Source organism: Ursus maritimus, unplaced genomic scaffold, assembly GCF_017311325.1.
Source record: "Ursus maritimus isolate PB19 unplaced genomic scaffold, ASM1731132v1 scaffold_22, whole genome shotgun sequence".
Taxonomy (NCBI): Eukaryota; Metazoa; Chordata; class Mammalia; order Carnivora; family Ursidae; genus Ursus; species Ursus maritimus.
The window spans coordinates 7891443-7905220 of record NW_024424675.1 but is presented as its reverse complement, the minus strand read 5'-3'; the positions used below and the strand labels follow the sequence as shown (position 1 = coordinate 7905220).

The following is a 13778-nucleotide window of genomic DNA, read 5'->3' as shown; positions in this document are numbered from 1 at the left end:
AATGGACAGATGACACAAAGTCATACCCTTCGCGAAGATAAAAAGTGGGGGGAACTGCTTTCCTTTTCATTTCCAGCAGCATAATGCTTCACGTTTTCACTCCGTAACTGTCCCACATATCGTCTGCCTAATCTCCTGAAGTAGCCTCTGATATCATTTCTTTTGTAGAGTCTATAAGCATAATGTGTTATGCATGATATAATTTTAAAAGCCCCCCGAGCTCAAAGAGAAAGAACCATGCCCAATTTAAATTTAAATGTGAATAATTTTATTCAGCCCAATGGCTAAAACTCAACAGAAATTCAGTTACAAAATGACATTAAATAAAAATGCTTATGCTGCCCTCAAACTCATTGGGGTCAAATATCAAAGTCAAGATAATCGACAGTTCATTGTTCCAGCTCCGATAACCACATGCTATTTAGCATTTAATCACTAGTTTAGGACAAATGGTAATCACCAAATGGCCCAAAATATTAGTTTATTAACATGTAACACTGAAAATAACAGGAGCCTCCATGAGAATACTGAGATGCGTGATTGCCGGGGTGACACGTCATGTTTGGTACTGGAGAACAAATGATCCCCACCGGGGGCTAAATCTGTGTTTTGAGGTTGGGACGGCCTCCAGAGCAAAAACACAGGGTGTGCAAAACTATCAATACGTGGCCTCTATCTCCTGACCCACCTAAGATCTATCTTACATGATGCTGGAAACTAAACTAATTGGTTTGTAACATCTGAACTCGAGAGTCCAGAAAATAAATATCCAATCTGTGCATTTTCTGTGGTCTTAGTTTCTACTCCAGTGTCTATCCTTATTCAATTTCTTGGCTTGTTAAATAGAATGGGGGGGGGAATATTTAGCTTTATCAGATAATTACATTCAGAACATATAGAAAAAACCTCTCCAAATCAGCTAAACAGCCACACACACACACCCAGGAGAAAAGTGAGGAAAAAAAAAAAAAAAAAAACATAAAGAAGCAAATTACAGAAGGGAAATACAAATGGCCAAACATAAGCAAAGACGTTTAAAAGGGGAAGTGGCATAAGGCAGGGGAATTGTCATTCTTTGGGTTTTTTAAAACTTCAGGCGATATTATTAAGCAGGATATCCTTTTGAATTAAATATAAATAAGTATATACTTGGCGTATTAAATTTAACAAGCGCCTGAAATTTGCCTACTGGCTCTATTCCCCCTTTCTCACGAGTATTTGAAGATGTACTATTTGAAAAATTCAAACGTGTGGTAAAACGAACCAGCTAGAGGAATGACCTGCAGTCATTAGACACATAAATACTTGACACAGAACCAGAGGGAGGTCCTGAGACAGACGCCAATGAACTCTGTCTGGAAGATTAATGCAAGAATCCACAGACTACAGTAGTGTTAAAACCGGTTCCCCAGGTGGCTTACCTTTTACTTTCTAATTTTTCAAGTTCTTCACGCTGCTGCCGCTCAAATTCAAGTCTAATAAAAATCAAATGAAAATGAGTCACTTTTCTGAAAGAGCTTTTCTCTTATTCTCTGTATATAGTTGCATATTACAAAGGGCATCCGTTTTTTTAAGCATTATTTTTAATTACGATGGATTAGCAAGTTTAAAATGTTTTCTTTGCTCTATAACTATGATTAGAAATTAGACATACGTTTGGGTGCTTGCATTCAGGCTGAAAAGAACATATTTTAATTGAAGAAAACAAACAAAGCACCATTGTATTGAAAAAGCAGGGTTAAAGGAAACTTCTAAATGATAAGCATATCTACTCTATGCAGCTTAATCACTGATGAGTGTATATAAAAATGGAGAATCTCTACCTTAGACAGATGGGTCCTTTTATAGGGAAAAGACTGCCAGGGAGGTAGAGAGAGAGAGAGAGAGCACAGACATCAATTAAGAAGAGAATTAACTGGGGGAAACATCAGGAGAAAAGCAGTAAGGTACTTAAAAGCCAATAGCCATGCACACATTGAAACGGCTTTTTATACTTATCACATTTCCCAAAACTTTCTCAAGCAAAGACTCCAAGGAGTTAGCTGTGTTATGTTTGCACACTTCCCATCACAATGATAGCACTAATAATGAGTACCAGTAATAACTGTGACAGTAGTCAAATCCATAGTTTTACTACTCTGTACATGGTTCTACCACAGGCAAGTTCATCAAGATCCTGCCGGGAGCAGTAGTTCAAGGATGCAAGTTACTGGAGACTACACAGCTTATGAACGGGTTCACCACCACAGTGCGAGGAAAGTAAAGGGGGGCTGGTCACTGGGAATTTTAAAACAACTTGCTAAGATACTGATAACAAAAGTTGATTTCTTCTCAAATACTAGCCTTAATGACTGCAAGATTTCACTCTTCTTCTTAACAGCATGAACAGAAACTCTTAAACTTACCATATTCCTGTTATGGTAAATGGCAGATACAGCTAAACAGTTGAACTATGGGGAAATTCATCACAAACTTTCCCTGTATAATGTGCAAATGCAGACTGGCAGAAGTTACCTTTACAAGGAGCTAATAAATGTTTCAATTAGATGTGTTACCCATTTAATTTGGATTCATATTGAGCATAAGATGTCTGGTGGCTTCTGTAAGCAGACCTGCCTGCTGTGCTGAGTGTTTTACCCATGTTAGCATACTTTGTCTTCCCACCAAATCCTGGCGATAACAAATAGTATCTCCATTTTACAGATGAGGAACCCAGCACTCAGATATGTGAAAGAACTTGTCTGAGATCATAATGGTGAGATGTGATGGAGCCAGGATTTGAACCCAGGGCAGCCTACTTCCAAAATACTGTCACTTAACTCATAAGCAACGCTCAGATTTATGATATACAATAAAAGAATTCAATCATCTTTCACTGAAACTTGTCATTTAGGGTTAAATACCCTCCTATCAGGTGAAAATAATCTGTAGATTATAGGCATTGCCATCCATGAGAAATCAGTCATATATACGTATATGAAAGGCATTTGCCAATCCCCAAGGTCAGCACATATGTCATTACACTAAGTAGGGGTAAGGTTTCATTAAAGTTAGTATATGATTGTTCTCTTTTATACCACAATAAATAGAACCTTGGAAACATTCCATAGCATTTTTTAGACTTCAGTGCAGTTTAGACTTTCTAGAAATATTTACAGTCAAAAAGCATCACTAGATAAAACACTTTCAAAACCAGAAAACTCCCCTGATGGAATTGTCTTTGGTCTCTTTACTTTCCATCTCATCTAACCATGAGTATACACTGCTCTGACAATGTCGCAGGCACGTGGTCATAAGCCAAATGCTCCTCTGAGAGTTGGGAGACCTGGGTTCAAATGAAATCCTATCACTGAGGACTGTTTACAAGGGGCAGGTGTTGGTCTGGGTTCTTAGTGGGCAATACCCTCACTCTGTTCTCCCAACCCTGCCAGGTTGACATGTTTCTCATCCCCCATTTTATAGAACAAAAAACTGAGGCTTAAAGCAAGTAAGTAGCAGAGGGGGAACTTAAATCCAAGTTTGGTACTAAAATCTGGGCTGCTGACCACTACAATGGTCGCTAGTGAGCTCTGTGGTCTCAGGAGGTCACAAAATGTGGGTTTTAATATCTTCATCTCTAATGTGATGCTCTGAGCACCTATTTTTTTTTTTAATTGAGCATGGTGTCAGGCACAAAGGGGTTCCAGGGATACAGCAGTCTATAAGGGTGACACAGTTTCTGACCCCATAGGATTCCCAGTCTGTGACAGTCAATAAACACAAGTGAGCACCCAATGAGTCCCAAGCCAGGACTGAGGAAGGACGCGGTGTTCTGACATACGGATAGGATACTGATCCCAGAATTTGGTAGTACCTAGAATCAAGGCAAGCTTCCTGAAGAAACTTATACCTAAGCTGTGCCATTCTTCTTCGCACATGATAGAGAAACTCAAGAGAAGCTCAGTATAACTCAATATATAACTCAATATAAGCTCAGATCTTGGTTTGCTATGGGGGGCGGCAAGACATGAAGCTTAACAGGACAACAGAAGCCAGATACTGAAGGGCCTTGGAAGTTGCATTAAGGACTCTGAACTTGATCCTAAAGATGGTAGCAGAAAAGTACCTTGGAACAGGGTTGTCAAAGAACACACAGACCTAGTGTTCTACAGAGAACAGACAGGAGGGAAGCAATATGGGAAGCCAAGAAACTAGGAGGCCACCGTAGTCACGTAAAGGAGAGCTGATGGAGGCAAGACCTGGCATAACTGGGATAAAGAGATCTCTGATCTTTAGGAGGTCAAGCTGACAGAAGTTGGAGGTTGTGATGAGAAAGGAAGAGTCAAAGATGCCCCCTCAAGTTTCTCGCCAGGTTACACAGGAGGTGGGAGGGCAGAACCTAATTACCAAGAGGATAAGTTAAAAGGTCTGCAGATCTGAACACAAATTCTAGTGATTGTGAGACCACTAATGAGTTAACCTTGGACACTTAATTTTCATAGAAATCGAAGAAAATAATAGGCCCTACCTCAAAGGGTTGTAGCGAGGATCAAATGAGGTAACGCATACAGAGTACGTAGAGCACCTACACGTATTAAGTGCTCGAGTGTTGCCTCTTATTGTTAGGATCCACTGGGATGAAGAGGAGCACTGGGGACAGAGCCAGCAGGGGAGGCAGAAGTAGCAATGGTAGCCGCACTAGTGCTAGTTTTCCCAGTAGCAAAGACGAGAGTAGTAGCTAACATCCACTGAAGATTCATTCTACACCCTGGTTCTGAGGACTTTGCATTTAACTCTTATAATGGCCCTGTGAGGTAAGTGCCATCATTATCCCATTTTAAATGTCAGAAATGGCCATATTGTTAGTAAATGGCAGAATCAACCTTGACTCTAGAGCCCACAATTTTAATCTCTTCTCCATCCTGCCTTCAAGAAGGTAAGCTCAATTTTATACATGTTGAAACTAAAGATTCCAGAGAGTCATCCAAATTGAGATATCCAACAAGAAGGGAAATATGTACAAAGATCTAGCTCTCAGGCCCTTATCAAGGATGAAGATACAGACTTGGGATTCACCAGCATCTAGATCGGAAATGAAACCACAAGCATGGATGAGGTTACCCGGGATGTACTTATGGAATGAGAATAAAGGAGCTTAGTGTAAAGTCTCGAAGACCACAGACACTACAGTGTCCAGCACAGAACGAGGCTAGGTAGCAGCTGAAGACACAGAAAGAAGGTCAGGAAAGGGTAGGCAGAGGAAAGCAGACGGAAGGGGGAGCAGTAGTATGAAATCCTTCAGGAAAGTCAAGTAAGATAGGGCCCAAAGAGAACTCAATGAACTTAGCAACATGGAGGTCACTGGTACACTTGGAGTGAGCTCTGTTGGGGTGAGGCCAGACTGCAGTGGACTGAGGACTGAACGGGAGGAAAGTAGAGGCTGATTGTAGATACATTAGAGAGCTTTCTCAGTAATTTTAGTTACAAAGGGGGGCTTTGGTATTTTAGGAGAATGGGTGCTTATTTTAATAGCTGGGAGAGACTTGTGCATACTTAAACCCTAGTACAAACAAGCCAAGAGAGAGAAGGTATAAAAAAAAAAACTGGGGATAGAGGTCCCTGAGCTGGCATGAGAAGAAGAGGACAGAACAATGGCTAAGAGCATAGCCTCTGTAATTAGTCAATCCCAAAAGTCTACCAAATCCTGGCTCCCATGGTCCCATGGTCATTTATGACCACGGGACAATTTCTCAACCTCTCTAAGCCTCAATTTCCCATCTGGAACTAGACTCAAGAGTAATCCTAGTCCTTGTTGAGTGGAGGATCCCATGAAAGTATATAATGAGCACTTAGCAGTCAATGTTAGCTATGAATCCTACAGCATCCATAGTATAGGTAGGGGAAGACAAAGAGCAATTCAGCCCCTGGGACAGGAAGGACGGAGGAAAAGATGAAAGCAAAGCAGATGTGAACTTTGACAGTGCTGTTCTCTTAGGACTTTTGTGTTCTCTGTGAGGTCAGAAGCAAGGTTCTCTGCTAAGAATAAGGAGGAAGGTGGTGTGGTTAGAGGCATAAAGAACATGGAGATTATTGATAATAGACAAAGAGGCCAGCAGGCAAGAGAACTGATAAGAACAACAAGCAATGGGGGTGGGTGGGCATCATTCAAGCTTAGAGACTGTCAACTTACAGAGGCACCAATCTCTGTGCTGATGTGGCTTTCTCTTGTAGCACTGAGCTGAGATACTGGATAAAGGTTCAGGCAAGGAGACAGTTTAGTGGACCCAGCTTGGTCTCTGGCAAGTGAAAAAAACCAAAGGGCCATCTGAGCATTTGGGAAGAGGATGGCTCAAGTGTTGAGGATGAAAACTTGGCTGGACAGAGAAGTAAGTGGGGACGAGGAAAGGCTTGCAGGTGAAAGTGAAAAATCTAAGAAGTCTCCAGGCTGAAGACATGAATTCACTTACGTAACAATGACTATCCACACGGAATTACCCAAGATAACAGTAGGACTGAAGAAGATGGTGATGCTTAGAAGGTAACTAGATGACAACAGTAAGGAGAGGCAAAGAGTAGGAGAGATGGGTGCCATAAGTGAACAGATAAGAGTGCTATGGGGGGCACAGCAAGGAGGGGTCTGGGGGCAGCTGCGTCTCTGGGCTGATGAGATCCCTGGCTCCTCCTCAGTAGAAGTTTTCATTTTCGAACATTTGATTGTGATGAGGAAAGGAAAAGTGGTTGGACCAGTGTTGGTTGTCAACCTTAGATGTATGAGGCCACAGCTCTGACCCCTCCTGAAGAGTAGCATCTAATGACATGGAAGGTTCTGAGTCAAGAAATCAGAGAGACATTCCCATTTTAATTCTTAATGAAGAAATATGGATTCATTTCTATGGCCCGTTACTAAAAAAGGAAAAATTTTGACTGCTCTCTACCATAAGCATTATGTCTGCGATAACTCAGGACTCCCACTTCCTAAAAAATAAGAGTTAAAAAAGAATAAAAGATGCTCAGTCTTAACTTAAAACCAAGTCCCAACCATTCTGAGGAGAGAGTCCTAATTGCAAAGCCAAGAACTGTATTTTAAAATATGAAGTGATACTGGCTGTTGCTGGTACTGTATGACTTCCATTGAACATTATATATTTACTAATCATACTTTTAAAAATGCACCTCTTTCCTTAATCAATGATAATTATTTTAAATAGCAAACCTCAATAGATTGTAAAATACAAACGCGAATGTGTTAATATCAAAGAAAGAATATCAACTGTAATTGTATTTTAATGTGGCTTCATTTTAAATAAGTGTAATTCACTATCTTATTTTACTGGAATTATCTTGGCCCCAAATGCTAATTTTCTAAATGTTACAATTAAAAGGAAAACCACAAAAGGATGTAATTTTTGCAGCTGTTTTTAGCATTTTTAAATGACATTTGGAAGTACATATACTGTGGTAGGTCCAACAAAAAAGCATAGCATACAATCTATTTTTATGAGAAAAGGCCTTTTTTTTTTTTTTTTTTTTTTGCATTTAGAGACATCTAGCATTTTTAGGTATAATTGCACATCTTGCAATTTATATTCTTGTTATCATCGGCAATGAAAAAGCAAGGGGGTGGGAATTTCTCAGTTCACACCATGACATTGAAAGTGAGACTGTGATTATCAAAAAAAGAAAGAAAAAAAGAAAAATTTTAAATGAACTGAAAGCATAAATATTCGAGCCCTTATGTTGTGCCAAGGGTGATTAGTTTTGTACCTTTGATGTCGTTTCACGTTTGAAAAGGAGCTACTCAAGTCCAGCCAACACTGGAGCTGGCAGCTGGGGTGGGGGTGGGCGTGGAGGGCCCCCGGAGACTGAGCTCCAGACCTCAGTATGACTGGAAGGCAGTCACCTGATGATAGAGCTGAGCCGAAGGCAAGGCGGTCTCCATATTCTCCACATGGATATTCTCCATAGGTATGTGAACAGGTAAGGGGGAAATCCTTGGGTACTGGGTAAGCCAGAATTTTTTCCACACAATATTTAGGTTCCAATCAAATACAGAGATGACCCCATGGGTGTGCAACCTGCGACAATGCACAGGGTCCTGCATTCACTGTCTACTGCCACCATCTTGCAATTCTTAATATTTGAACAAGAAGCCCCAGGTTTATATTATGCACTGAACTCTGCAGCTGCGTTCTGATCAAGTATACGTCGTTTTTTAAAGAACTCCCGGCCTGTTACCTGGAATGGATGGTGATAGTCCACAGTCCAGTTACTGGCCAGGGCCAGATGGAAAGCAACTAGAAAAGACCTGAGCAGAAACCAGACCCCAAGGTAAGCACATGGGGAAATGCATGAAAGGAATAACGTGGCCATTCATTCAGACCCTGTCTCTTCATGGAAAGGCTCTGAGGTCTTTCCTATGTGCATCATTAGAAACTTTTATTAGAAACCTGAGAATAGCTGCTTTGTAGAGACAATGGAATGACTACACCACTCCCTCCCACTTCCCTTCTTCCCCCCAGATCACTGCACAACATGGGAAGTTATCCTACAGTATAGTGACTTATATACAACTGCAATTCAAGGTGCATGTATCAAAATGAGGGTCTCACGATGCAACTGAATCTAGGAGGTTGTGAAATTAAACCCATTTTAGTTCGACGTCTGAGTTTATAACACAAACATCCCTAGTACTCTGGCAACGGTTTTCTAATGAACTTTCAAATCCCCAGTCTAGAAAGTACTCAGTAAAGACTTTCAGGAGCCATTCTTAAGCCTTTTGTATTGCAAATGGAAAGTGCTCAAAGAAACAAAGATTGAGTTAAAAAAATAGTAAAATTTGATACCATAAGCATTTTAAGTGAGTTTTCTCCCCAGTGCATTTCTCATAACAGTAGTATAACTTGCTCCAATAAAGGCAGCCAGGAGCACATGTTAAACCCAGGGGACTGACCTGATCAAGCTGCAAGATCACATGCAGTTACCGCTACATGGGGACTCAAGGGATCATGCATTCAACCTGGCACAAGCCCCTCCACCTTGCTCCCCCCTACTGTTTTGCAGGCCAGGAGACTGAGGCCCAGACAGTATGAGAGGTCAGTCCAAGGTGACCTCTTCTTTAGAGGAGCCAGTAGGGAAGTTTGCCTCTTCCTACCTCTCCTCTTTTTTTTTTTTTAAGATTTTTTTAATTTATTAGAGAGAAGAAGAGCACGGCAGAGGGAGACAACGGAGAAGCAGCCTCCCCGCTGAGCAGGGAGACCAATGCTGGGCTGCTGGGCTAGATCCCAGGATTTGCAGATCATGACCTGAGCAAAAGGCAGAAGCCACTCAGGCACCCCTCCTCCTCCATTCTTACTTCAACTCTGGAATTCCACCTCACCTCCTCAGCTGAACCATGGGAACTTTTACCCCAGAAACAGTCTTCCAAAAGTTAACGATTCATTATTCCAAGATGTACCTCTCTCTGTTGGACAAACCACAATAGCATACCACAGGTGATTTTCCTGCCACTCCATTCAGCCACACATACCACATATCCAAGAAACTTGTATCAACACCTACCACGTACAAGGGCAATACAGAATAGTGCCTTTGCCTCTTAAGAGTGGATTAGAAGTGAAATAAAATATGCATGCATATCAATCACACAGAACATGATGAACCCGAGAAAGTTCCATTTTTAACAGGAGATGGGGTGGAGGGAGAGCATTTATAGCTGCAGGGATGAGAGGATGCCTCGCAGAGGAACTGCTGTCGAGCTGGGCCTTGACAGATGGACAGAATAACAATGGGCACAGTGTGGTGAGTGGGGAAAAATCTAGTGGAAAAAAAAACAGGAGCAGGAAGACAAAAGACACAAGCAAAAGCAGGAGTAAAGAGAATGTCTGGCTGTTGCTCAAAACTAATAAAGGGAAGTGGTGAGAAATAAAACCCAAAACGCAGACTGTGGGCAGAATGTCAAAGGTTAAGCGGACACTCTCGGGAGCACCTTTGTGGGCAACTTCTCCTCCCACCAACCTGTGCAGTCCTCTACCCAAGGCACTGAGTACAAAGCACAGGAATTCCCTTGTCCAATATGGCACCCACGTGCCAGGCACTGCCTGAGGCACTGTGGATTCAGCAAAAGGAATCAAGTCCCTGCTGTTATAAACCCTCCATTCTAGTGAGGAGGACAGCTAACTAACAACGAGTATGGTAAGGGGTAAGTTCTGTGAAGACAGTGAAGCCAGGAGAGAGGATGGAGAGAGAAGGGGACATTTAGAAGAGAGCTACATGGAGGGAGTGACCATGCGGATGCATCTGGTGCCAACATGAGGGAGAAGCCAGGCCAACGACCAGGAGACAACGTGTGTGGCATGCTGGCAGCACAGCAAGACCAGCATGGTGAGCGCAGATGGAACCAGGAGATGGTGATGGTATGAGAGCAATGGTGGCCCAAGAGGGAGCCAGGGCCCAAACCGCTCAGGGCCCTACAGGTCACACAGGGCAGACAGAGCCCTGCCCACCAGGGTTCCTTGAGGACAGAGACCCACCTTAATTGACTGTATATCCTGAGGGCCTTCTGCAAGGCACATAGGAGGTGTTCAACCATGACTGCTATGAATAGTGCTTTGAAGTCAGTGACGTGAGGCTCAGAGTCAGACCCCAATTACATAGTCACAGAATACCTGGGCGAGGAAGAGATGCTGTCAGCCAATGCGGAGCTCACTTTGCCTTAAGAAAGAACAACTTTTGGTGCCTTCCACCCTTCTCAAGATGAAAGTTAATTAACTGCAGCAAATCTAGAAAATACAAGTAAGTAAAACACTTACCAATACAATCACCATGACTGTTCCATCCTGGTATACAGCCTTTAGCCTTCCCAGCCACACACATATACACACAGATGAGAGCCAACAACACGGCTTTTTTGTAACCTTTTCCTTTTAATGAATATTAAATATTTTTGACAAGTCCCCAAATCACTAACTATTACTCTCTAGCAGAGTTTAACATCATGCAATTCTAGAATACAATTGCACCATGATTAATGTAAGCAATCTCACGTTGTTGGAAAGGTCCGTGCTGGCTGAGAGTTGGGTGGGATCTACAGTGGGCAGCTTGAGAAGTTAGGTTAAGAAAAACTGCCTGTTTGTGAGCAGAGGGAGAAGAGAGAGCACGCGGGAAGTATGACCATGTGAAAAAGACTTAAAATGCGCCACAGCTCCTCTCCCTTCACGGAAGTGAAGAGCGTTAGCGTTACAAATCTCCTTTACACATTTGTACTCCTTTGATGTCGCCCGTTGAAAGACAAAATGCTGACACACCTAACCAGCAATGCTTGCAGTACGTGCCTCTGTCTCAGGCTGGGGGTGAGCGCATGTCCCCGGAGCACCTGTTGTCCCTCCCCCCTGCCTGTCCGCCCACTCCCAGCTCTCCACTGTCATGCCTTTTATGGTCTAGGCCCTCAAACATTCCTTCCTTACTTCTCAGATACCTCTCTTCATTCCTTCCCTTGTTGCTTTAATGAAAGCAGCAGCAGCCATCAAATAAAGCATTCAAGGGGGTGTGGATTTAGCTGACAAAAGAAAAAAAAGTGGCAAAGATTTACATAAGTGGATTAATTGCAATGTAATCAACAATTTGTGTGTGTGTGTGTGGGGATAGTTCCAAAAGTCCTTTATGATTAAGCAAGAGTTGCATTTATGATATAAACAGAATGAAGACTTGAGGTGCCTGGGTGACTCAGTCAGTTAAGCATCTGCCTTCGGCTCAGGTCATGATCCTAGGGTCCTGGGATCGAGCCCCACATTGGGCTCCCTGCTCAGCAGGCGTATGCTTCTCTCCCTCTCCTCTTGGCTTGTGCTTTCTCTCTCACTATCTCTGTTTCTCTCTCCCAAATAAATAAATAAAATCTTAAAAAAAAAAAAAACAAAAAACGGAATGAAGACTTGTCTTCAATGGCATGGGGAAAAGTTCACAATAAAATGTTAAATGAAAAAGCAGAATATAGAACCGTATATCTAGTGTGATCTCAATTTTGTTTTTTTGTTTTTAAGTAGCCACCATGCCCAGCATGGAGCCCAACACCGGGCTTGAACTCATGTCCCTGACATCACAACCTGAGCTGAAATCAAGAGTCGGAAGCTTAACCGACTTTTTTTTTTTAAGTAAACTTTATAATGCATAATTATAAACTTATAATGCATAATTACAATATCTAATGTACAATTAAACATATATATTGTAAATATAAATAAATATTACAAATGTAAACCAATCATCATTTTTTGGTGGGAGGACTGTGAATGCTTGTGATTACTTTATTCATTTCTGAATGTTTTACTTTTTGTAATAAGCATTTCAATTTATAATGAGACAAACTACCTGTTTCAAAATTTTTTCTTAATCTACTGTGATTATAGCAACCATTTTACTTCCTTTTTGCTTCTATGAATCTCTGGTTCATTTCCATTTTATCCAACAACAATGATGATTAACCTGAGTAGATCATCAGATATGGGGGTTGCGAATGGGAACTAAACATCTAATGTCATTGATGGGGGCACAGCTACTCAAGGTCAGAATTATAGTCTGTGACAGAAGAAAGGGATGGAACTGCCTGTCAGGGCACAATAATTCACTCACACTCAACTGTTCAATCAACAGTCATTTTTCAAACACCTACTGAGGAGCAGAGACACAGTATCAAGAAAATCAGACCCTTTCACTTACCTTTAAATATATAGATCAAGAGGCCCAATTATCAACTACCAAGGGCTACAAAGGAAAGACAGAGGATGCTCTGAGTGAACAGTGAAGGAGATGAAATTCGGATGGAGGCTGGAAGAGCCTCTATGAAGAAGCAACATTTAAACTGGAATCTTAGAGACCATGCAGGCTTTGGCCATGTGAGGAGCTGGTGAACATACCGACAAGTGTTCCAGGAGAAGGAAACAGCACCGGCAAAGACCCGGAAGCAAGAACAGATATGCATAACTGGAACCCTTGACTAAACCAGCAACGAGCTCTCATCAAGAGAGCTAACAAATTACAGAGAGCTCATGGTGTGTATTCAAGTTAATACAGTATGTTACATCAAATGAAAACCATGCTGTCATTAGGCACTAGAGGAAATCTGCTATCTTCCACCCTTGCCCATAACTACCATTCGTCATTCCACTAGGAAAAGCCTCATCTCCTCAGGTGACCTTTACAATTCAGCTTTCCACTATGCAATTATAAAATGAAGGAAGCAGAAATGCAGCCCACTACTCAGACAATGCAAATCTGAAGTAACTGGATAAAGACAGATTGTTCTTTGAATTCTACAGCTCATCTTTCTGCCTACTTTGAAAACGGAAAACACAGGAAGCTCATCGCCTTAAGTGGCTCAGAGTGGAATACCATTCAAGGACAAAAAAAGAAAACAGAAAAAAAAAAAAGTCAGTAATTAACACTAATCTCCATTAATGGAAGGAAGAAGCCCACTTCTTTCAGTTGCTTTCATCACATGTTCCCCAAGACTGTATCTTAACAAGCTATTTAAGGCACTCTACAGCAACTGTAAAGTTAGTAAATGGTCCATAAAAAAAGCCAGACAATGGAGACCAAAAATTGGAGAAGAAATCAGCCTTGCAGCAAAGCAAACTTTTGAAAAATGGCAAAGCCCAATAAAATAAACCAGCAGAGACAAACACAGTAAATAACCATGGAAGAAAACTCAGGCTAACTACCAAATCACCAGCAACATAAATATTGCCAACTACATGTATAAAACTTCCACACTCAAGGTCAAAAAGAGAAAAACAGATAAAAGTACC

At 41.6% G+C, this 13778-nt stretch overlaps 1 protein-coding gene across 4 annotated transcripts in view; it reads right to left on the bottom strand.

Annotated features, from left to right (window-relative positions):
• Nucleotides 1–13778, bottom strand: part of KIF16B (kinesin family member 16B) — a 306716-nt gene that overhangs the window by 126023 nt on the left and 166915 nt on the right. For all 4 annotated transcript variants that reach the window (XM_040637964.1, XM_040637962.1, XM_040637963.1 and 1 more), the window contains exon 18: nt 1422–1475. In XM_040637964.1, the coding sequence (XP_040493898.1) occupies nt 1422–1475 (54 nt within the window). The remainder of the gene's footprint in view (nt 1–1421; nt 1476–13778) is intronic.